Here is a 22,063-nt window from a genome sequence, read left to right on the forward strand (position 1 = left end):
CACAAGTTCTGGTGCATGCACATGCTATTGTGAGCCATGAGGCGGGCAAGTGAAGTTGCTTACATACCTCTTTCGTGCTGTATATCTCTCCCAATCAATTTTTCACGTAGCAATTTCCAGAGCAAGAAGCCAAGAAGGTCTGCTGCCCGAAATTGCTGCCCAAAGTGGCCGAACACAAATTTGGCTACTGCCCCAATCGCCTGTCCTCTCCATTCGGGTTGCTGCTGCCTTTTGCAACATCACATACGCCCGCACCTCCCTCGCCGAGCAATCCATCACAACGCCACATTCAATGAGACAAGAACACTGATCAACATGCTGGAAGAGCTGAAGGGAGGAGTAGCGAGGCTGGATCCTCCTGGCAATAACGAGGCGGAGGTGCTCACTGTGGACAGAAGTCAGAAGTCATCAGCCACCGTGACCTGGAGATTCAATTGGAATCAGGCCAAACAGAAGCAAAAATGTCTGCAGAGCAAGTACGTGGAGGTTGGGGGCAAGGACTGCAGGCTGCTGGTGTATCCCTTCGGTGAGTTTCGCACCTAGCTTTGACAAGGCTGCTGCTCTGTTACATGCCTCATGCGACTTCCATCTTATGTTCGCTGGATACAGTTTTAATCATAGACCCAATCAGGCCCGTTTGCCCGATCGCCAGCCCGCCTTCCAGGTTCTTCTTGTGATTTCTTGTAACGTGGAGCTTCTGGCAAGGGTGCTTTGAGCCTCCTGATCCAGTTGTACAGGCGCCCCCGAATACTTCCTGAACGCATTCGTGATGTCAAAGTATGATCTATGGGCATCATTTGGATATAATTTGGGCTACAACGCTGTAAGACAATACAGCATTGGCCTTTAGGCTATCAAGGACTGCTTTAGCGCACTTGAGCAATAGCACCTTAGCGGCCAGCGGGGTTCAAAGTTCTTCAATTAGCTGAGAGAAAACATCTTGAATCACTGGATCAACTCCTGAAGCCTACCAGGCCCTCCAGTGTTTGTAAGGGGAGTGCGGGGCTGTTGATGCCGCACCTCTTGTCAGGCAAATTAGACAGGCAGATTAGACAGCTCCTGACTTCTAGGACCGCAGCCCTGTGATTCTACTAACACAAACATTGATCAGGGCTTGTGCGAGCTTATATCTTTGAGCATGAGCTTCTGCCATGCACCTCAAGACTCCCGCTGGCTCCGTGTCAGGCTGTGGCCTGGACCGGACTCATGTTCTTACTCGGTGCATTTGGAAGCCTCTTATCCTGCCAGGAATGTCAGGAAAGGGTGTGACTGGACTGGTGGCAATGCATGCAGGAGACACACAGGCGCTGCCAGGCTATGTGTCGTTCTACCTGCAGCTGCAGGACCCGACAACTGCAGCCAGCAACCGCTGGGACTGCTTTGCATCCTACAAGCTCTCGGTGCTCAACCAGGTCAGCAACGACTTGGACCTGTCCCGAGAGAGCTGGCACAGGTTCTCTTCGCGGCCCGCGCGGCAGCAGACGCGACCACTCTCCTCCAGCAGCCATGGCTGGGCGGACTTTGCTTCCGCTGCCCAGGTAGGAAGCCTGCGCGTTTATCCTTTGCTGCAGCAGGTAGCAAACATATACTGTGCTGGACTTCACTCGTGTGAGGAGTGCAGAGGAATGCACCGCATCTTCCTTTTGTCAAGTATGCACATGCAGGTTGCATGCTATGGGTGCAATGCATGTTGCTTTTATGTCTTGACCGTTGATCAAACGATTTAGTGGGCTAAGCACAGTCAGCCATTCAAATCACTAAACATGGTGGAAGAGGCATGTCAGTTCTGACAGTGGTTGTCATTTGTGCCTGCAGATCCAGGATCCCAAGGCCGGCTTTTTAGTGAATGGCTTTGTGACGGTTTCGGCAACAGTCTTGGTGCTGGAGGAGACAGTGCAGCTCACCAGGGATGGCGACTCCAGCTCTGATAACCTCAGGTGTGGCAAGGGAAGAATGCTAGTGACTTTGACATGTCAGTCCCCAGTGGTCATCCTATTGTATGGCATCCCCATGCAGTTTAATGGTTGGTGCCATTGGAGATCCTCTTGTCTACTCACATCCTGGCACGATCTGCCTTACCATTGTTACAATTATTTTCAGAGACGAAGGTGGCACTTGTTGTCCAGATGCCATGCATGTGCATGTGCTCTGGACACACATTGGCCGGTCAGCTGAATGTTCATTGTGTGTGTGTGTGATGCAGCGGGAAGTTCACGTGGAGGGTGAAGAACTTTGAGCTGTTCCGGGACATGATCAAGGTGCAGAAGATCATGTCTCCTCCCTTTGCAGCCGGGGACTGCAGCCTGCGCATCAGCGTCTATCAGTCCCCTGTGAACAATTCAGAGCACCTCAGCCTCTGCCTGGAAAGCAAGGTGAGCACTGCATGCATTCAACACCGGCAGCCTTCATGCATGTTCCACCCTTCCAGGCAATATGCAATCCTGCACATCTTCAGTCAGTGTTGGCTGTACTGTTGCTTCAGCACCGCTGGCAGGGCATTCTGGAACTCTGTTGGATGGTGCATTTCTCACGTGGAACTGCTCAAGTAGTAGCAGCTGGTAATGAGGAGACCATGCAATGGGCAACATTAGGTGCATCAGGTGCCCCAAGTGAGGCATTTGCATAACAAGAGTGCTTCTGTCATGCAGGACACGGATAGCTCTGGGGGAGCGGACACAGAGCGCACATGCTGGTGCCTGTTCCGGCTGACAGTGCTGAGCCAGAAGGAGGGCGGCAAGCACTTCAATAGGGAGTCCTACGGCCGCTTCTCCACGGATCTGAAGCAGACTGACAGCGCCTCGCTCGGCTGGAACGACTTCCTTGCTATGGATACCTTCACAGACACCTCACAGGGCTACATGCAGGTGTGTTGCTGACCTTTCTGTTGAGCCGGCTGACCCTGATGCAAAGGGTTCTAATCGCTGTGTGTACCAGAAACTGCTCAAGTGATTTCATGTGTACCCAAACAAGTCAGCAGACACCCAAAAGCTACCAGCTCTAGGGGTGCGAACATGCTGTGGAGCTCAGCCACAGTCAGCGCAGTTCAGGTACTGATTTTTTTTCTGCAATGCGCAGGACGGCTCAGCAGTGTTTCAGGCGGCCTTCCAGGGCATCAAGGAGACGGCCAGCTTCTACCGTGGCTGCCCCATCAAGGAGCTCGGCTTCTTTGGCCGCCAGGCGCCGCGGCGGCTCGGCGGCGTGGCCGCCGGCAAGGCCGCAAAGGCGGCGCTGGCCGGGACGGCGGCCACGGACAGCTACCAGGCCACGTTTGTGTGGCGCATCGAGCACTTCATGCGCCTGAAGGACCTGCTGAAGAAGCGCAAGATCACCGGGCTCTGCGTCAAGTCCAGGCGCTTCTCTGTCGGCGGGTGCACCTGCCGCCTCATCGTGTACCCGCGAGGTCCGCCACTGACTCTTCCCCTTCACCTGGCGCCCGGCATAGTGTCAATGATAGGGGTAGAATTTCTTTTTACACAGCATCAACGGCATACTTCATTGCTTGGTGCTACCGCCCAGGCAATTTCTATAGTGGTTCCATGAGCCTCAACAATCTCCTTGGATGTCACATGTCTGTGTACTGGGCTTGAGACCCTCGTGCTTGGCTGTTTCGCATCTGCGTACATGTGGCTGTTTCAGTCTTCACTTGACGCTGCCCAGGTCTGTAAATTTTGGTGTGCATGACCTGAACAGGGCAGTCACAGCCGCCGCGGCACCTGTCCATGTTCCTGGAGGTCAGCGACAAGGAGGCAACCGCTGACTGGTCCTGCTTTGTCAGCCACCGCCTCGTCATCGTCAACCAGCGGGATGAGACGCGCAGCCTGGTGAAGGAGAGCCAGGTCAGCATGGAATCCTCTCCTTCTTCTCTTGCTAGGAATATTGTGAGTGGTGGGTGTTCGCATGCTCAGACATACAGCTTGCCCCTCGTTTCCTGCACCCTTTCCATGCATGACATGGCCTAATCTGTGATTTGGTAATGAGCAGATGTCTATTCATTTGCAAGCATGCATACCTCTTCCTTGAAGCATAGAGCTTACATCTTCTTCGTGGCACATATGGTGTATCACACGGATGTCTTTTGGGCAGATTTATGCGGAAAAATGGCGTCGTGAGGTATGCTGTGCATGACACCGCCTGTGCCTTCTGCAGAATCGGTACATGAAGGCAGCGAAGGACTGGGGCTGGCGCGAGTTTGTCACCCTGCACACGCTGTTTGATGCGGACGCCGGCTACCTGCAAAATGACGACTGCGTTTTCGCAGCCGAGGTGCTCATGCTGCGGGAGAGCTCCGAGGCGAAGCAGGTGAGCCTTTTTTGTGTCAGCGGCGAAGGTTGGCACAATCGCATTCATTCAAAGACTGGATAATTGCCACACCTGCCATTTGTCTTCGATTTCTTTGTAGGCGCCATGTAAAGTCCTCCTGTTGTCTAGCCGCCTACGGGGAAGTGGAGAGCAGACTGCAGCTGTCAAGGCAAATCTTCAATTTCTGAGTGACAAAGTTGCTCCTGCGCAACGCTACTTCAATGACTTCTTTGGGAGGAAGTGCTGCATGCTGCGTTAGATGCTTGCGTGTGTTGCGTTAAATGTTTGCATGTTTGATTTTTGTTCCCGTGGCAGGTGCCGGTCGAGGACATGATGATGGGCGTGACTGCGCTGGCGCTGCCACCGCCGCCAGCTGAGGTGGCCGTGGATGAGAGCACTGTGCGTGGCACCAAAGTGCGCTTCACCTGGCGCCTGGACAACTTTGCCGCCTTCCGGACCATCCTGGAGACCCGCAAGGTCTTCAGCAGGTGCGCTGCCCTGTCCCAGATGCTGAATGAGACCATCTTGCCTTCTCTTGATGACTTCTATCCATTTCATGGCAGGGACGGAGTGAAAGATGCATGCATGCATGCTTCTCAATCGTCAGCTTCTTCTCTCATTTACAATTCAAATGCACCGCATGTGTCATGCAGCATGACTCCTGCTCGATCTGCATGTGAGAAGTCCTCAGATTCAGAGAGCATGGAGGGCATGAATGAATCAAGGAACTTCTTCCGGCCTAACACCATGTCAATTTTCAAGTGCCGACAGTGCAAAGGTCTCACCTTGGAGAGACTTATTTAATTATCCCCCCTCATGCCAGCAGCGCAAGTCTAGAGTTGGGCGTATGTACTCTGCGTTTATGATATGCGAACAAGGGTGCTGAGATCCCCACTCTTGCGTACGCCAGGTTCTTCACGGCGGAGGGGTGCAAGCTGCGGCTGGGCACGTACACGAGCTACAACACGATGTGCACGTACCTGGAGTCGGACAGTGCCGCCGCGGCCGGCCAGGAGCGCAACTTCTGGGTGAAGAGCCGCGTGGCAGTTCTCAACCAGCGCCACCCCGAGCGCACACAGTGGAAGGAGTCCGCCATCTGCACCAAGACCTGGAACAACTCCGTGCTGCAGCTCGTGCAGGTGGGTGCTTAAAGTTGCCTGAAATCAGTATCACTTACGGGAGGATAGCTCATGTTGCCGGACAAAGTGAGCAACAGCTATTTTAGCGCTTCAAGCGAGATTGGGCATGCAACTGGCTGCACTTGCCTTGCGGGTCCATTGCTGCTTGTCTATTAGTGATGCATGGGCAACATGCTGCCAATTGTGAAGCATCGCTCATTTAGGATGATGCAATACGGGAGGATAGCTTATGTTGCTGCTCAGGTTGCAAGCGAGCTTGGGCATGCAACCGCCAGGGCTAGCGGTTTGCAGCTTGATACCGTTTCATACCCTCTTGAGTATAACTTGCAGTCACCAAATGCATGCTAATCTGCTATCTGCCCCAGTGTACCACCTGACGCTGTCAAAAGCTGCAGAATACCATGAAGTGGTAGTTCGGGTCATATCCTAGTTTTGTTGAGCGGGGCTTTGCTCACAGCGGTTGCTTGTGGGCGCAGATTGACTGCACATTCGTGGCGCGTGATGTTTCTTGTCAGTGGGGCATGGCTGATAGCTTTGATATGGCGCAGATTGACGAGCTGATGAATCCGGAGGCAGGCTACCTGGTGAAGGAGGGCCTGGTGCTGTGCGTGGAGGTTCTGGAGTGCTGCCCCTGGTTTGAGTTTGCAGACCTTGAGAAGTACGCGTCCGATGAGGAGGCGGGCGCTTCCCTGTCAGACAGCGAGGAGAGCGGTTCAGTGTCGGACGCCTCCGAGTGCAGCAGCAGCGTGGCAGACACTGCCGAACCCTTCTGGACCCGGATGGGCCGCACCAGCCTCGGCGTCGGGTGCGGCCCTTTTGCACTCGTGGTTCCTTGGTCAAGAGCAGTAAGGGCAGTGGCTTTGTCAGCGGAGGAGACTGTGTCGAGATTGGGATTACTGTACCCTGCATGCTTCATCTCTGAAGGTGCAACGGTGGCAGAACATGAGATGCCAGAGAGATTGTGGCTTTAAAAGCATATGCCTCAAGCTTGCCGACTGTCTTTGAGCTGTTTCACTGTGAACCCCATGGCATTCCTGATACAATTGCACACTTTTCCTCTTCGTCTTTCTCCCTCTGCTGCTTATGCGGCATAGCGTTCCAGAGTGGCTACACTCAGTTGGAAGGACATGTAGCCACACTTGGTCGTGTGCCGCATAGTGAGCAGACTCTGAAAGGCATAACCCACAACGTTGTCTGAACTCCTCTGTGCAATCATGCCTGCCGCTGAGCACAAGTGAGTCTTTCTGTTCATTGTGCTGCCAGGCCGGAACAGCCACCACTGAGCCTGGAGGGAGCGCGCTCGCTGCAGGCGCTGCTGGCTGACCAGCTGAAGGACGATGATGATGCAGTGGACGCCTATGTGGCAGGGCTCTGCGCCTACATGGACAGCCCCAGCAGGGTGCGTAGTTTTTCCGTCGTCTGCTCTGTAGAGTGGATCAATCATGGTCTTTTCAGGAACATTTTGCTGCTGCGAAAGCTGTTCATCCCCTTGTGCAGCTGTGCTTGGGGGGTGCCTGGTATTTTTCCAATGTGAGCAGATGCTTAGTCGTGTGCTGGCTTCCCCTGAAAAATAATCAAAAGCTATAATACATGCTCAAACTTGCTTTTTGGATGCATGGGTTCGCCTAATGTGGGGTCATTTGGCTGAAGAAGCTTGTGTCGGGTGTGCAGGTGAAGCGGCTGCTGCTGCCGCTGCAAGGTCAGGACAGCGATGCCCCGCAGCGGCTGTGCCTGCTGGACTTCCTGTGCACGGTGGTGCCCCTGCGCGACAGCGTGGTCCGCCTCGTCCTCGACAAGATGATCCAGTGCTGCAGCCCCGAAGGCCTCCCCGGCCTGGCCGTCTCATCCGCGCTCCCGGCCCGGCCGCCCAAACATGCCGCACGTGCCCCCGATGCCGGTGAGCGCTCTTTTCCATTTGCTTTGCAACCCAAATCTTTTGTAGCTGCAAAACAAGTCGGAATGAATTGGGCGCAGTGCTGCACACTATGTACAGCGTATGTCAAGATGCGCCGCTAAGCGAATTCGAATGCATTGTGATTTTGTGACGCCTTGTCTTGATTGTTTCTGTGGAACTTGTTCAGCGGCAGCATCGGGTTTGGACGGAACGGCCGGCCAGCACAAGCCGAGGGGCGAGCGGCGGAGGGCGTCTGAAGCCCGCAAGGGCAACGCGCGCTCCGGTGCAGAAGGCAGCGATGCCGCCAGGATGCGCGCTTCCATGCCGCCTCCTGAAGGTGCCTTTTTCATACCTTTTTGGCATCATGCCCACCTGCAAGATTTAACCTGACCAGCGAGTGCTCATGTTAAAGGATAGGATCGAATTGTTGTTGCTCTTCTGAACATCTGCAACGGTGGCTCCGGGTGTGACCCCCTTTGAGTTGTCCAGTTGAAGGCAGATAAAGTCAGAAAGCGGACGGGGTTCAGCGGGTGGGCACGGCTGCGCAGGGAACGGGCACCTGATGCGCGACTCGCGCCGCACCGAGACCGACGCCGCCAGCTGCTCAACGGCGGTGGTTGGCGAGGAGCCAGCACTGCGGCCGGCCACGTCGCGTGCGGTGCGCAGCGCGGCGCGCTCGCTGACCGACGGCGAGCAGAGCCTCACAGCCGAGTCGGCGCTGTCCGCGGAGATTGAGTCGGTCGACACGGACTCGGACCTTGCTGGCGTGGCCAACCTGGCCGAGGCGCTCATGACAGACGAGCCCGCCGTGCCCCCGCCTTTTCTCTTTGGCAAACCCACCAAGCGCGCCCCGAGCGGCCAGTCGCCGACGGGCGTGGATGCGGAGGGCGCCGAGGGGAGCTCGCAGGACGGCCTGGACGCCTCAGGAGACCCGCACGAGCGCTACATGGACGTCGAATGCGACAGCGGTACGTACCCAGCCGACCCGGACTTTAATGCGCTCCTGGAGGACATCGCCACGGGGCCGCTGCACGGCATCGCACCGGCTGACGCCAGCAAGCCTCCGGCCGCGCCGGCCGTGGAGGCCGCAGAGGCCGGCAGCGAAGCGGCGGCCGCCGCCACCGCACAGCGCAAGAAGCCAAAGCCCAACCCCCTTCGCGGGTTTCTCTCCCGGCGGCTGCAGTTGGCGCCCCAGGCACCCGCCGCTGCCGAGCCACCGCCCACACCTGAGCCCACCGCCGTTGAAGAGCCCCCTGCAGCCCAGCCGCAGCCTCCTGTCCCGCCGCCCGCTCTTCGACAGCTGGTGGCGCCAGACCCTGAGGAGGAGCAGCCTGCAGATCAAGTGTCTGCAAGGGATGAAAACGAGCAGACAGCGGAGCAGGAAGAGAAAGACCTGAGCCAGGAGGAGAAGCAGCAGCAAAAGGAGGACTCCCAGGAGGTCCTTGGCATGGCCATGGGCTGGCTGCAGGGCATGTACCTGGAAGGAGCCAGGGAGTGCCTCCCTGCCAATGCGGCCTTTGAGCGCATTGCAGCCCTTCTGCCTGGTGCGCTCCTTGTCTGTTGAACAATGTCTCTATTGAAACCTATTGGGACCAGCCAGATTGTGGACCTTTGCTGCCCAATCACTGTACATCCTGATGCGAGCTGTTAGGCTGATCTCCATAGAAAGTCGACTAAGTCGTTTTGCTTGTGCAAATTTTAATTGATAGATGGAGGTGTCTGAGGGATGCGGTGTGTTCTTACAGGGCTGCCGGACGCAATGAAGCCAGAGCTGCTGCTGCTGATCCCCAGCATGGTGGACACTGCAGAGCACAACAGCGCGGCAGAGGAGCTCCTGAAATGCCTCTCCGGGGAAGCCGATGCGCGCTTTTCCCTGGACGCATCTCTGCGGCTGCATGCCAGCGTCGCGCTGAGCATGCTGCGCTTGAACGGCGGCGAACTGATAGACAGGGTGTTGTCTGTTTTCTTGACGGTGCGCTCCTCACAATGAGTTCTGCTAGCCCCTCTGGAAAGCATGACCGCCTGCGCTGTGAGCATGGCAGATGGGAACTCCAAGTCTGCTTGGGCAAGAAGCTCCCGTCTGAGCTGACTTTGCCATCCACAGCTATCGAACTTTACATGCCATGGGGAGAACAGTCTGCGTGGACAGCATTGCAATAGATAATTGAGGCTTGTCAGGAGTATTGAGTGGAAGAACATTTGCATGTCACAGTGACCTTGAACCACCTTTTGGAATCTGGAGCATATGCTACAGGCACTGGAGATTGACCAGCGCCCACGATGGTGTTTTAGGGGGAAACCGTTGCATGTCACAATCACCCCTTGAAGTTATAGAAAGTGGCGCATGTGCTACAGGCCCTGGAGGCTGCCAGGAGCAAGCCGGACTTGCCGCCGCTGGTCGGCCTGACGCTGCGGCTGGCGGCCAACGGCGATGCCTCCACCTGCGTGCGGGCGGCGGCCTTTGCCTGTGACCTGGCGTCAGAGCCTCTCCTGTCAGAGACGCTGCGCAATGCAGTGCACCAGCACAGCAGGATTGCGGAGGCGGTCGCTGCGCACTGCCAGAAGAGGCTGCGCGCCCGCGAGACGGATACGCCCCCGGACGACGAGTTCGGCGGCTGCGCGGCGGTTGATGCGGACATGTGCCTGCAACTGCTGCAGGTGCCAACAGCCCGCGGCGTCGCCTCGCAGGCCCTTGTCCGCGCGCTTTCTCACGGCGTGCTCACCAAAGAGGAGGCGAGGCTTCTAAACTGCCCTTTCTGCGCTAAATTCAAAATATTCAGCTACAGAATCACTGTCTTGGCGCTGTGCATCCAGGACTCCATGACCTTGACTTTTGGGTGCCATTTGCAAGGTCGGTAAGTCAAATAGTGGGCAACCCAACAGTTGAGGCGATGGCGTGGGGATGAAAAAGGTCAAGAAGTTCAACATGCAGTCCTGAACAGAACGGCTGCACCTGGTCGCGTGTGTATTTCTTGCTGATGCCTCTCGTTGTCACTGCAGCTGGCATCGTGCGCAAGCCGGACCTTCACAAAGCAGCCCTTGACGCCGCCGCCCTCTGTCTCTGGCGTCCCTTCGCCAGCTGTCGGGCCCTGCACTCCGGCTGAGTCCCCAGAGCCAAAGCAGCTCGTAATTGAGGTCAAACTCTTCTTCCGAGCGCTACTACCAATACACAATGCTTGCAGCCTTGAAGAAAGTCTTGTTCATGATGAGTACCAGTTTCTTCACAGCCTGATAATTGTGTTGCGTCCTGGTTGCTGACAGTTCTTGTCTGGATGTGCCAATGCACCTCTCTGACAAATTGCAGGGGAGGGGATACTTGCAAGCACAGCTGTAAAGCTACGCAGCTGACAGTATTTACGCTGGTGCAGGCCATTGACAGCACAGATGAGCCCAGCTGGCACAGGCTGGTGTGGCGCCACCTGAGCAGCGGCGACAGCGCAGCGGAGCCTGAGAAGGAGGCTGAGCAGCTCCTGTGGCTGGCCGACAAACTCATCTCCTCTGCCGACGCCCCCGTCCGCGCTGCAGGCAGCCACCTGTACATCACCGTATGCAGGTGAAGTTTCAGGAGAAAGCATTTTCGCAACACCCTCCTCCCGAATGCCAGGATAGCTTCACTCAGCATAGCGAGTTGTCCTGGAAAGCCTGAATGCCATACAAAAGGGGGTCCATCATATACTCCAAGCAACTTTCGCAAGTCCACGCGATCGTATTGGATTGGCATGAAGATCCCATGGAAGAGCTTGATGCACATGATGAAGACAGGGGGCATTGTCACCTTCAGAATGGTTCTGAGTTAAAGCTCCCTTCCACAGGTTGTTCCCAGCGGATGTGAGCCACGACCGGCTGCTGCGCACGCTCGTCGACCGCGCTCTGGCGCCCCCGACGCCGCAGCCGCAGCCGGCGGCTACCACCCAGCGCCCGGCGCAGAACGTGCGCAAGGGCCGGGCGGCCGCAGCGGCCCAGCATGCGGAGCAAGCGGCAGCGCCAAAGCAGGCGGCCGTATCGCAGGCGGCTTCGGAGGCTCTGCTGGACCTGGCAGAGGAGCCCAGCTGCGGCAGAGCTGTTCTGAAGCTCGTTCTGGAGCGCGCTGCCACCCCTGGCCGTGAGGTAAAGCTCTGTCTGTCCTAGTACCTTGTAGAAGTGATAACGGCCAGCTGGCCTTTGATAAATTGTGGAGAGGTACCAGGAGTCCTGGTCTTTATATAGCCGCGCAAAACTCAGTACAGCACTCTTTGCCTTGACAAATACGAAAAGCACTATTGCAATAGCTGGCTTTTCGTGACCGAAAGGCAACATGTGCTACACTGAGTTGAAGACGCTGTTCAGAGCTTTACTGCAGGCGGCTGAAGCTTGACCTGTATATTGAAGATATATTCTGTGTCGCAGCTGGAGAGGCTGGCACAGCAGCTGCAGGCGACTCAGAAAGACCTGGAGGCCGCTCGCAGCGCCGAGGCGACCGCGCGCAGCAAGGCGGCAGCCGAGGCGAAGCAGCGCACCACTCACAAGGCTGAGGCCGACGCGGCCGCCGCCAACATGCGCTCCGAGCACGCCGCCGAGCTCGCCCGTCTGGCCGGCATCCGCAAAAAGCTCGAGGTGCGTGGCACTCCCTTTACAACACCTTCCAATCCTCCTTGTATCCTTCACAGGGAGTGTCTTCAGGCATGTGCATTGGGAGGTACTTAGTCGCTCACTGGGGAATGCATCATAATCAGACACTCGGTCAGCCAGTAGTGTTCAGTCAATGCACGTGCACGAGACACCTCACTATCTGGCACCACCATTGCGCTCGCCGCAATTGTCTCCTTTATTCTCAGCAGCGTTGGAAATGAGTATGTGGATGGGTGCAGAGCCGCTGCGAGCAGCTGGAGAGGGAGGTGGACTGGGTCAAGTCAGAGCGCGACGAGGCTCTGAAGTCGGCTGAGGGCGCGGCCACAAGGCTGAAGGAGGCCGAGACCGCTGCGACACGCGCCAAGAGCATGCGCCGTGACGAGCTGAAGAAGGAGAAGAAGGACCGCAACTCCCTGACGCAGCGCTTTGAGGTAAAATTTGTACCTTTCTACTGGCGGGACTCATGCAAAATCTGCGCTGCCTCCCTCCTGGAGTGTCAAATGGTATTGACTTTTAGGACCTTTGTCTATGAAGGTAATCTTGTATCTGCCAAGTGAGATATCATTTGCTCTCATATGTGTCAGTGGCCTGTGGTTGTTCGGATTTATTAGATAGCCCTCTCTGAATGCAGAGGGTGGAGAGGTGCGTTTTGAAGATGGAGGATTGACCATGTCTTGATATGTGCCATGGTCTTCGGTTGTTCAGGCGGCAGAGCTGGCGCGGCGCAAAGCAGAGGAGGAGCTGGGGAAGATGCGTGCCACTTCCAGCGCCGCAGTGGACCGCGCAGAGGCGCAGTTGCGCGCGAGCCAGGAGCGTCTGCAGGCTGCCGAGACCTCCGCCAAGACACGCGAGACAGAGGTGCGCAGATCCGGTAGAGACACTGGTGTTCGTGAGCTAACCAAGCTCAGGCCGTATGCACCCAATCTCAGTTTCAAGCAGGCACACAATTGCCCGGTGCCTTCACCATTATTGTAAGATATAATGAAGGATTGGGACCGTCAATACCTCACGCATGAGCGATCACAGTTGCTCATGCGATTTCTGATGATGAAGTGTACTATCGGCATCATTCAGAGCAGTGATTGTACATGACAACATCAAGGATCACAATCTGAGATCGTACTTCAGGATGCAGGACTGCACGTAAAATCACCTCCAGAGCAAATATGCACTTCGTTTTCTTGCAACAATTCGAATTCGAATTTTGTGCGCGCAGGCGGGCCAATTGGCTGAACGGGTAAAGGAGCTGGAGGCTGGTCTGGCGCGCGTGCAGGCGGCGGCTGCGCAGCAGGAGAGCGTGCACACGCTGGAGAAGGAGCGCCTGGCGCCCTACTTTGGCCACGGCCTGGAGCGCCTCAGCGCGGCCGACCTGGAGGCCCTCAACAGCTTCCACTACAAGGCCATCAACCGCCTGCGGCCCCTGCTGGTGTGCTTCCAGTGCTCTTGACTCTTCACTTATTTTTTAGCCTACACATGGCAGATGAAGATCTCGCAAAATATATTCGCACGCCCTTTCCGTTTACGGGTAGAATATGTTAATGGGCAATTTGGAAGGCGGGTGGGCAGTTCAAAGATCGTCTAATGCGCCTCCTGGCATTTTGCATTCATCTCATGCGTGCATACCCTTCTCTGATTGAAATGCTGAAGTGCACAGAGCAAGGCGCTCCGAGGAAGAAACCTGAAAATGCCATTGGCAAGAAAGGTGAGGAAAAAGGGGGCTGCCTTAGCTGGACTGCTGCCTTTTCTCAAACAATGGACATCAGCGATGGATGTGCCGGTGATAAGTCCTGACGAAGACATGTGCTGCGATTGCCACAGGGGAAGATCCCACAGGGGCAGGACAGGATGGCGGACGAGGAAGAGGAGGAGCAGGCAGCTGCACAGGCAGCGGCTGTTGCAGTTGCGCTGGCAGAGAGCGTGGCAGGTTCCCCCCCGGCGCGCAGCGTTTGTGCCACTCCGCCACCTCGGACCCCCTACGCCAGCAGCGGGGGGACCACCCCCCAGCACGACCGGGTATGCTCGCCATGATAGACCTTTTCTGCCCAACTGCGTCCATCACTTCATCACACATTCTGCAGCTCCATCTGGACACATTCATGAGGAGTCAGCCTGGTGCATGCACTGCTGTTGCGTGCTCCCTCGCAGTGCATGGTTGGCACATATGCGTAGCTGTTACAACTCTGCAGCTTGTTTTGAATCTGTTGCAACTGTCGCATTACATGTCTATATGCTGTGCCTATTTACAGAAAGAAAGAGATATTGGTGAATGCCAGAAAGTAATAGGAGAAGAGGAGTGCCGGAGGGTATAAACAATCACACAATCCATCAAGACCGGTAGCTTAAGTTTAAAATGTGTGTTGGTGGCACAGATGTCAGCGCGCGGCACCAACCCGCTGCGCTCGATGGGGTCCATAGACAGCGTCAGCTCCTTCGACTCCCTGCGCGCCCCGGCGGCCCACGCAGCCGCCGCCGAAGGTGCCGCGCCGCCTAATGGCGTCCCGAGGTCGCCCAATCGCTTCCCGGCTGCCGCGGGCAACGGGGGCGTTCACATGCAGCCCACCATGAACAGCGGCATGAAGGAGCTGCGGCCTCCCTTCCCAGGTATGGAATCCCTTAATATTAAAATAAATCCAATGTGGTCTGACACGCACAGGAAGGAGTACTGTGCCTGTGCACCTGATGCCAAGCCTCTTCTGCTCGTTAACATGTCACAAGGCATGTAATGCATGCATTTTGCAATAAATGACTCTGGCATCGCTGCTGCTGCTCTTGCTACTGGTTGCCATCCATGACCAGTTGGATACAACAACCAAGGATGAGCTCCTCTGCCCAGCTTTCAGGCAGTCATATCTTGACACAGCTTTTTTTGAACTTGAAACAGGCCGTCCTCAGCCGCTCGATGCAGCCTCAGCCGGCAGCAATGCGCCTGGAGGGAGGCTGGGTCCGCTGCACAGCCCTTTCAAGATTGCGCCAGTCTCCAGGGGCCCTGTCCTCAACGGCGCGCCCTCCGCCATCGGACCCCCCGGCGGCAAGGCCCCCGGCCAGAACGCCGCTGGCCGCAACCGCCAGAAGCGCACCATAGGTGGGTGCCCATATGTTCCTGCATGCGCTGTTGTCCACCAAATGTCTAGGTGGGTGCTTTGGATGCATCATCCTGCATGCGCTGGTGCAATTTGGAACTGTGCGCCTGCATGGAAACACTTAGCCCCCAGCTTGTCGGACATCTTAGCGGCCGGTCGTCCTGCAGATTTCATGTGGGCTTTGGCTCCTGCATGCACTGGTGTGGTACATTTGTCCAGCATCAATCCGCTGCTGGCAAGAAACTTGAGTGTTAGTGTGTGAAGCACTCATTGTGCGGAAGCCATGTTGGTGCTTCTGAGCCTGCATGCCCTGGTGTAATGCCCTTGTCAAGCATGACATCAAAGGTTGGAAGTAAGCGAGTGTGAACATTTGAAGAATTTGGTCTTTCTGCCTCGCAGTTCCCATCCCTGCGCATGCCAGGGCAGGAGGCGCGATGGCAGCCACAGCAGGTGAGACCCCACGGCTTGTTTCTTGATCAGACATTCTTGTTATCCCAGGTCTCTAGGAGCCCCAGTTCCAATTTAGGATCAATTAGAACTGCACTTGTATTTGACTACAGGATGCCTGGCGCTGTGTCCATGCATGGCAATTTGTCGGAATGTGCCAGATAGTCCTTGCATGCATGCAGTTAATTCCTCCTACTGGATGTCTGGCTCTGCGTCCAAGCATGACAGCTTGTTGAAATGGACTAATTGGACGCATAAAATAGTTATCTATATTTGACTCTTGATGATAATGGATTTCTATCCTTCATCGACCCTACAGCAGAAATCTACCATTGCATGTTGCTGAGTCAACCTTGCATGCATGCAGATGCTGAGGTGCTGGCAGCGGTGGCCACGTCATCGGTCGCTGCGGTGCGGCCGCCGGGGGGCTCGAGTGATCTGCGGTCCTTGGTCCGCACCAGGGCCGGAGGAGCCGGAGGCGTTCCCTCTGAGCTATGGGGCCAGTTAAGGCAGGAGCAGGAAAGCAGCAACAGCGCCGGCACTGGTCACCCGCTGTCAGGGGCTTTCCCCACCAGCCTGTGGAGCGGTGGGGGCTACTCCAATGGGGTCAACGGCACGCACCAGATGTGGTAAAGCGTGCCACATATTTTTGCATGCGCGATTAGGGAATCCATCTCGGAATGTGGTCGACTGCGCCAGTGGCTCAGGCAATCTCTGGACATGTCACGTGCTAGGACTAGGCAGATCATGTGTACCAACAATGGCCCTTCACACAGGATGGTAGAAGTTCCCGTTTCAGCGTTGTCATGAGGCATGCACCCTGCAGCCAGTCTCCTCATGCACACTTTCTTGAAGTCCTGCACCGCTGTTCATCTCTGTATTTATCCTTCAGATGTGCGAGGGTGCTTCTTGTGCAAGGTGGAGCTTTGAGACCTCCTGTCGGTCACTTTTCCGGTATGATGGTGGGATTTTGGGACCTCTCTGCACGTCTGCAAATTGGTCAGCGGGTTTACATGATTGCACCATGATATGTCCTTTGATGTTAACAGAAAGAGCCAACTGGCAGGTGCAGAAGCAATGACATGGGATAGCTTTGCTGGCCATGGCATGCACAGAAGGATGCACACATGTAAACATTCAAATAGTATTACTCTTCCATGCTGTAATGGTGGGCATGTAAAAGCACAGATGGCATTGGCAGTCACTGAGGGCAGAGCACGCGCATCCGTGGGCTTGTGCGGGGTACCCAAGTTAATCTGGTGAACCCGGTTAACCCCAGTAAACGTCAACATTAGGTTGAACCAAATTTGAGCTCATCTAAGATCTCGATCAGCACTGCCTGTATGACAATTAAAAGGTGGCTAATGTCATGCAAAAATTATGAACATGCAAAACCAAGCAGGGCACAAAGCCTTGCCTGCCAAGAGACCTTTCAATAGACTCTCTCGCTGCTTCCGCTGTGCATGCTGTGGGAGCCAGATTTGGCGTCTCACGTCCTTGGACACTTTCAAGATGGCCATTGCGAAGAAAAGATACATTGCTGAATTCAATAGGCTGCGATCAACGCTGGAACACATTAGCTCAAGAGCTTCGCTGGGGTTTGCAGGGCTATCGGTACACAGCACTTGGCGTCGTTTATTGTGATCTCAGGGGCACTCTTCTTCCCGGGGCAAGCACGCGCATCACCATGTCACTTGAATTCTTCAATGGTGAGAGAATACATCAATGCTTTCATCAATTTTTAGGAAAGGAAGTCGTCAAAGTCTCCGATCCAGAAGGATCAAGCATGGCGACATCTTCTCGTCACTTGCACTAATACCATGCTTGAGCTTCTGTGATAATTGACTACATCCAATGAAATGTTCACAAAAACTTGTCAGGGTATGAACAACGTTTTTTGTCTTCAAAAACAGGTGAGGACGGCGATGAGGTGGGAGCGCAGCAGACAGCCTTCCTTTCCAAGCTTTCGAAGGAGCAGCGGAGCTTAGGAAGCTTGCAGCCTGGAGAAGGCATCTCTTTTGCATCAAAGACGAGAAAAGCGTCCATTTTCGCCGCTGCAGGTCACTGGCAGATTGCATTGTGTCCTGTTGCCTAAGTGGACATGTCATTATTTGGCGATGTCTGGCTGCCGTCTGACTGCCATTCGCAGAAAATCTTGTGCACCTTACGCGAGGTCATGAGTATGTAGATGAAGACGAAGATGACTTCTTCAAGGAGTTTGATGTGGATCTTGACCTCGATGACAACACTGAGAAGCCAGCAGCAGCTGCACCTGCATCTCCTGACAGCCCTAACAATACTGGAAGCATGGATGAAGCACAAGATGGTATGCTGGCTCTTCTATATTGTGCAGGATTTTCAATATGATAGGGGTTGCTTGAAAATGTCTTGGTGATGTCTCGAACTGTTCTCTTGTGCATGCAGCTGGGAGCCAGGCAGAAGTGGAGGGGGCAACAGTAGATGTCTCCATGCAGCCAGCAGAATCCGAACAGAATGAGCAAGATAACCCTGTCCTTCACAGCGCAGAGACTCCTGAGCAGGCAGCCAGTGTTGCGGTCATGCAAGAGGCAGCAGACATCTCACAGGAACATACGGATGGCATGCAGGCTGCAGGAACTGCCGAGCACAACGCAGACCACAATCTGCCAACACTGGAAAACTCTGAAATTGAGCAGCAGGAAGATGACCATCCAAAACCAGACGCCAGTGTGCAAACTGGGCAACCCACAGCTGATAGCAGTGCAGAAGCATCAGAGCCTGAAGATCTGCCCACGAACGAGGCTCAGGATGTGCCCGCACAGGAGAGTGAGCAGAGCCAGTGTCCCATGGAAACCAACACCACTGAGAGCCAAGCAATGCAGGTAGGGAGTGCCAACAAGTCTTCTCTTGTTAGTATCCAAATTTTGGCAGCTCTCAAGGCGTTTTCCTGCACATGCATGACCGTTATGATGCATTGGACCATGATTTCGGTAGGAGTCAATTGTCAAGCAGGAGATCTAGGACGCATCACAAATTCCCTGGAGGTCTATATTCAATGCTCTTGCAAACAGGCTCTTAAGACCGTCCTGTGTATTGTACAAATGCAGGACCAAGGGCAGGAACATGTGCAGGAAGAGGCTGACCATGCTGATTTTGGTACTGAGACAGCAGGGACCACACCAGGCAACACTGCCAATGCACCAGAGTCTGTTGACGTTTCCATGACACAGGCTCAGAACGATGTAGCGGGTGAAGTAAACGGACAAGAGCTGTGCCCTGCAGAAGATGAGGCTGCCCAGACCATTGACTGCCCCGTCATGCAGGTGACCTACATGTCCTCCCTTTCGCAATGATGTTACCTATGCCTGCTGTCAGTCAAAATTGATGCATGCATCTCATCTACACTGCAGCTGCAGCAGCAATGCTTAGATTCCCTGCAGCTCTCTGATTCTCCATGGCAGGGGTGATAAATAAATTTGAGATTCCCTTGTCATGCAGGTGCAGACTCAGAGGCAGGGCAGCCTGCCTCCCCCAGAGGAGCAAAGCATGCAAAGAGACACTGAGCCAAGCCCACAAGGTAGGTGCCTGTGTCTGTTAGGACCCTCCACAAATATTATTAGTGATAACCAGCAAAACATCTTAATTGTATCACATACTGGGGCACGTTTTGGATGTGCATGCGTACTTCGCGTTGCATGCATCTGCTCATACCTGTCATCAAACCCAGACAAACAGGAGCTCCTCGAGGAGGCAGCTCCTTAGCTGCTCCCCCAATCTCACTTGCAGCACCGCGATATTGGCTGAAGAGCTTATGCACGGGTGCTGACAAGTGAAGAAGAAGGGGAGAGCAGGCCGAGAGCTACCTCTTCGTCTTGCGAGGGCGAAGCACCGTTGCAAGAATGCTGTGACAAGCCGCTTTCAATTGTGTCTGCAATGCATGTGCATCTGTGCAGGAACGAGCCAAGCACAGATGCAGGAGGCCTGCGCTGAGGAGGCCATGCAGAGTCCACCAGCTCCTCCGGAGGACACTGACATGACACCCACAGGCCCGGTAGCCGAGCAGGAAAACCATTTGGATGCAAAGGCAACGGAAGACGAGGTCATGCATGCACAAGAGGAGGTCGTGCAGGTACATGAACACAGCACCTGATTGTCTTCTCATGTGCATTCTGCCAGCTCCTAATGTCGTCCATGCATGAGCATGTGCATGGCATACAACACAAGTGCTTGAGCCTGTGTGTGGACATTGCCCTTCGGTCACGCACTTTCTCATGTACATGTACCCTCGCAAGTTTACAAAAGTTGCAAATGTGGCACTTGATGATTGCATTTGTTCCGTGCAGAAGCAGAATGAAGCGCCACAGGACAAGACACAGCCCCCCACGGTCCAGAAGCAGGCAGAAGCTCAGCCCATCGCGCCAGGTGCTCGTCAGGAGCACAAAACTTCAGCATCTGCCCAGAGGGGCAGTGGAGCCGGGAAGGTGGCTTCTCGTCAAGCTTTTCTGCAACTTCCCAGGCCCCTCGCGCAGCCCTCTCGAGCGCCTGCAGCCGCCACAGTCAAAGGAGTTCTCAACAGGATGCTGCAGGTAGCATCATTGTATAATCTGCTGCATATTCTCCCATTTTCCATTCGCCTCATCGAGATATTCCATCTTTTTGGGTTGATTGAAGGCATTGCCGGTAAACGAGTTTGTTGCCTATGCTGCCACCTCAACCCACTCATGTGTGGCTCACCAGCTAGGGCATCACCTAAGGTGATTCACCTTGCCCTGATGAACGCTCTGCTGGATATGCTTGCATGGCAGGCCCTCCTGAGTCACATGACAGCTTCACACAAGAGTCTGCGCCTTAATAGGTCATCAGGATGCCCACACCTCCAAGGCATGCCCTGCCATGCCGCGCCGAGCCGCAGCCAGCCCCCAAGCCCCCGGCAGCTGCTCCCCAGTACCCTCTGACGCGCCAGCAGCCGGCCGCACTCAACCACGCCACCGCCGCAAGCCGTTCTCAGAGCCCTCTCTCTCGCCCCAGCCACACAGTCAGCCCAGCACCGCAGCCGTCTGCAATGATTCAGGTGTACAGGCCCGCTCCGGCTCCCAAGCAGCCCGGCCAGCAGGAGAGCCTAGCAGGCACGGTTGCGCATCTGCTGGAGCCGCCACTGCTGACTGCCGCCCGGCCGGCAGAGACTCAGATGCAGCCTGCACCATCGCTGCCCCCTGCACAGGTAAATCTTCTTGCCCCACTGCTGCACTCTGCCTTTCAAATCCGTGACCTTACATGACCAGGAAAGCACAGCACACGTAGCCTTCCATGCAGAATGCGGATATGCATTTCTCGTGCATGCGCGGGCCAAACGCAGTTTTTTAAATGTGCCAAGTTTTCCATATGGCAGGTGTCCGGGAAAAGCCAAGCTGGCAGGGGGAGGAAGGAGGCTGGGAAGCAGGGGCACAAGCCGGTGGGTGACTCAGCTGGTGGGGACGCGATGATGAAAGAGCGGGAGGAGGATGTGACGGGCAAGTCCTTCATGGCAGAGCTGGTGCATGGCAAGAAGCAGCTGGAAATGGTGAGCGCTGACTTACCTCCACCTACCTGGCAGCACCTTTGAGTCACTAGGGACCCTCATGAGTTTTCCTGATGAGACTGGCATGCAGTTGAGACGTGATGCGCAAATTTGCTGGCTGATTGTTGGTGCCAGAAGCTCTGATGAGATGCCATGCATCGTCAGAAGGCCTGCACTTCTGGAAATGCAGTACAGGAGCGACAAAACTGTTCTTCATGTGGCGGCAATTATGTGGCTGCAGGCTGCGGCCTATGCTAGGGCCCACAGGTGTGGCTGCAGACGCCCTGCATGCATGCCATATGGCCTTTGGCTCTGAGTTTGTCAGGCTGCTAGGTGCTGCACGAAGTGCTGGTACTACTGCTAATGACAATGGTAACATGACGCTGGCACTGGTTGGCGGGGCCGGTATAGACACTGAGCGACGTGCCAACTTCTTGCTCGGATCTGGCGGGTCCATCAAGGGGTAGGAATTTGGTAGCCTTTACATGCAGCTTGTCTGCAGACGCACCTTGCCTCTGGCAAGAAATGTGCGTGCTTATACCACTTCTAAAAATAATACTAATACGGTAGTAATATCAGGTTGATATTGCAGATGATGCTAGAGGCACAGAAGATGAGGGATGGAGCCCTGGAGCTCACGGTGCTGACGGCCATAGCAGCCAACCGACTAACGCGGCTGGACAACCCCATCATGAACAACAAGCTGGCCACTCTGCAGCGCGAGGCCGAAGAGCTATTCAGGGCTGAGGACTGACTTCAATAGGCTGACACCAACCCAGGTCACCTGTGACAGGTGCGCTTAGTATGAAGGCAGTTGGCCTGTACAGTGGAAATGTGGGATGTGCAATCAACTGCTGGACATCGATGATTGGCCTGATTGGGATTCGAAATAGCAGATATCAGTGATCATGCATGCATGAAGGTCTTTAAGGGTCTTCAAATTTGTGATCACAATGCTCTTGATGTGGTGTCAATGCTTGGGTGGACCTTCCTTTCCTGCGGCATGTGCCTGGTTACATAGTAGCAAAAAGCAGGCTGCCGGGACAGACACTCACAGAAT

At 55.2% G+C, this 22,063-nt stretch overlaps 2 protein-coding genes across 2 annotated transcripts; both read left to right on the forward strand.

Annotated features, from left to right (window-relative positions):
• Positions 1-315: 315 nt before the first annotated feature.
• COCSUDRAFT_68353 (hypothetical protein) lies at positions 316-16,660 on the forward strand (the record flags this gene model as incomplete). Its single annotated transcript, XM_005642720.1, has 29 exons — positions 316-526; positions 1,294-1,538; positions 1,816-1,937; positions 2,204-2,372; positions 2,649-2,864; positions 3,076-3,400; positions 3,691-3,836; positions 4,147-4,299; positions 4,615-4,787; positions 5,210-5,438; positions 5,987-6,243; positions 6,702-6,837; positions 7,110-7,335; positions 7,520-7,669; positions 7,881-8,876; positions 9,078-9,304; positions 9,688-10,026; positions 10,333-10,458; positions 10,701-10,885; positions 11,145-11,439; positions 11,719-11,925; positions 12,180-12,371; positions 12,646-12,798; positions 13,157-13,366; positions 13,759-13,953; positions 14,310-14,541; positions 14,822-15,022; positions 15,420-15,470; positions 15,835-16,660. 29 exons carry the CDS (start codon positions 316-318, stop codon positions 16,098-16,100), a joined length of 6,633 nt encoding a protein of 2,210 aa, XP_005642777.1. The 3' UTR covers positions 16,101-16,660.
• Positions 16,661-17,778: 1,118 nt separating this feature from the next.
• Positions 17,779-21,757, forward strand: COCSUDRAFT_60433 (hypothetical protein; the record flags this gene model as incomplete). The annotated part of the gene is made up of 9 exons (XM_005642721.1): positions 17,779-17,793; positions 18,074-18,328; positions 18,554-18,769; positions 18,945-19,023; positions 19,400-19,575; positions 19,790-19,927; positions 20,302-20,667; positions 20,836-21,006; positions 21,596-21,757. 9 exons carry the CDS (start codon positions 17,779-17,781, stop codon positions 21,755-21,757), a joined length of 1,578 nt encoding a protein of 525 aa, XP_005642778.1.
• Between the last annotated feature and the right edge of the window lie 306 nt (positions 21,758-22,063).

This window comes from Coccomyxa subellipsoidea, assembly GCF_000258705.1.
Source record: "Coccomyxa subellipsoidea C-169, whole genome shotgun sequence".
Lineage (NCBI taxonomy): Eukaryota > Viridiplantae > Chlorophyta > Trebouxiophyceae > Coccomyxaceae > Coccomyxa > Coccomyxa subellipsoidea.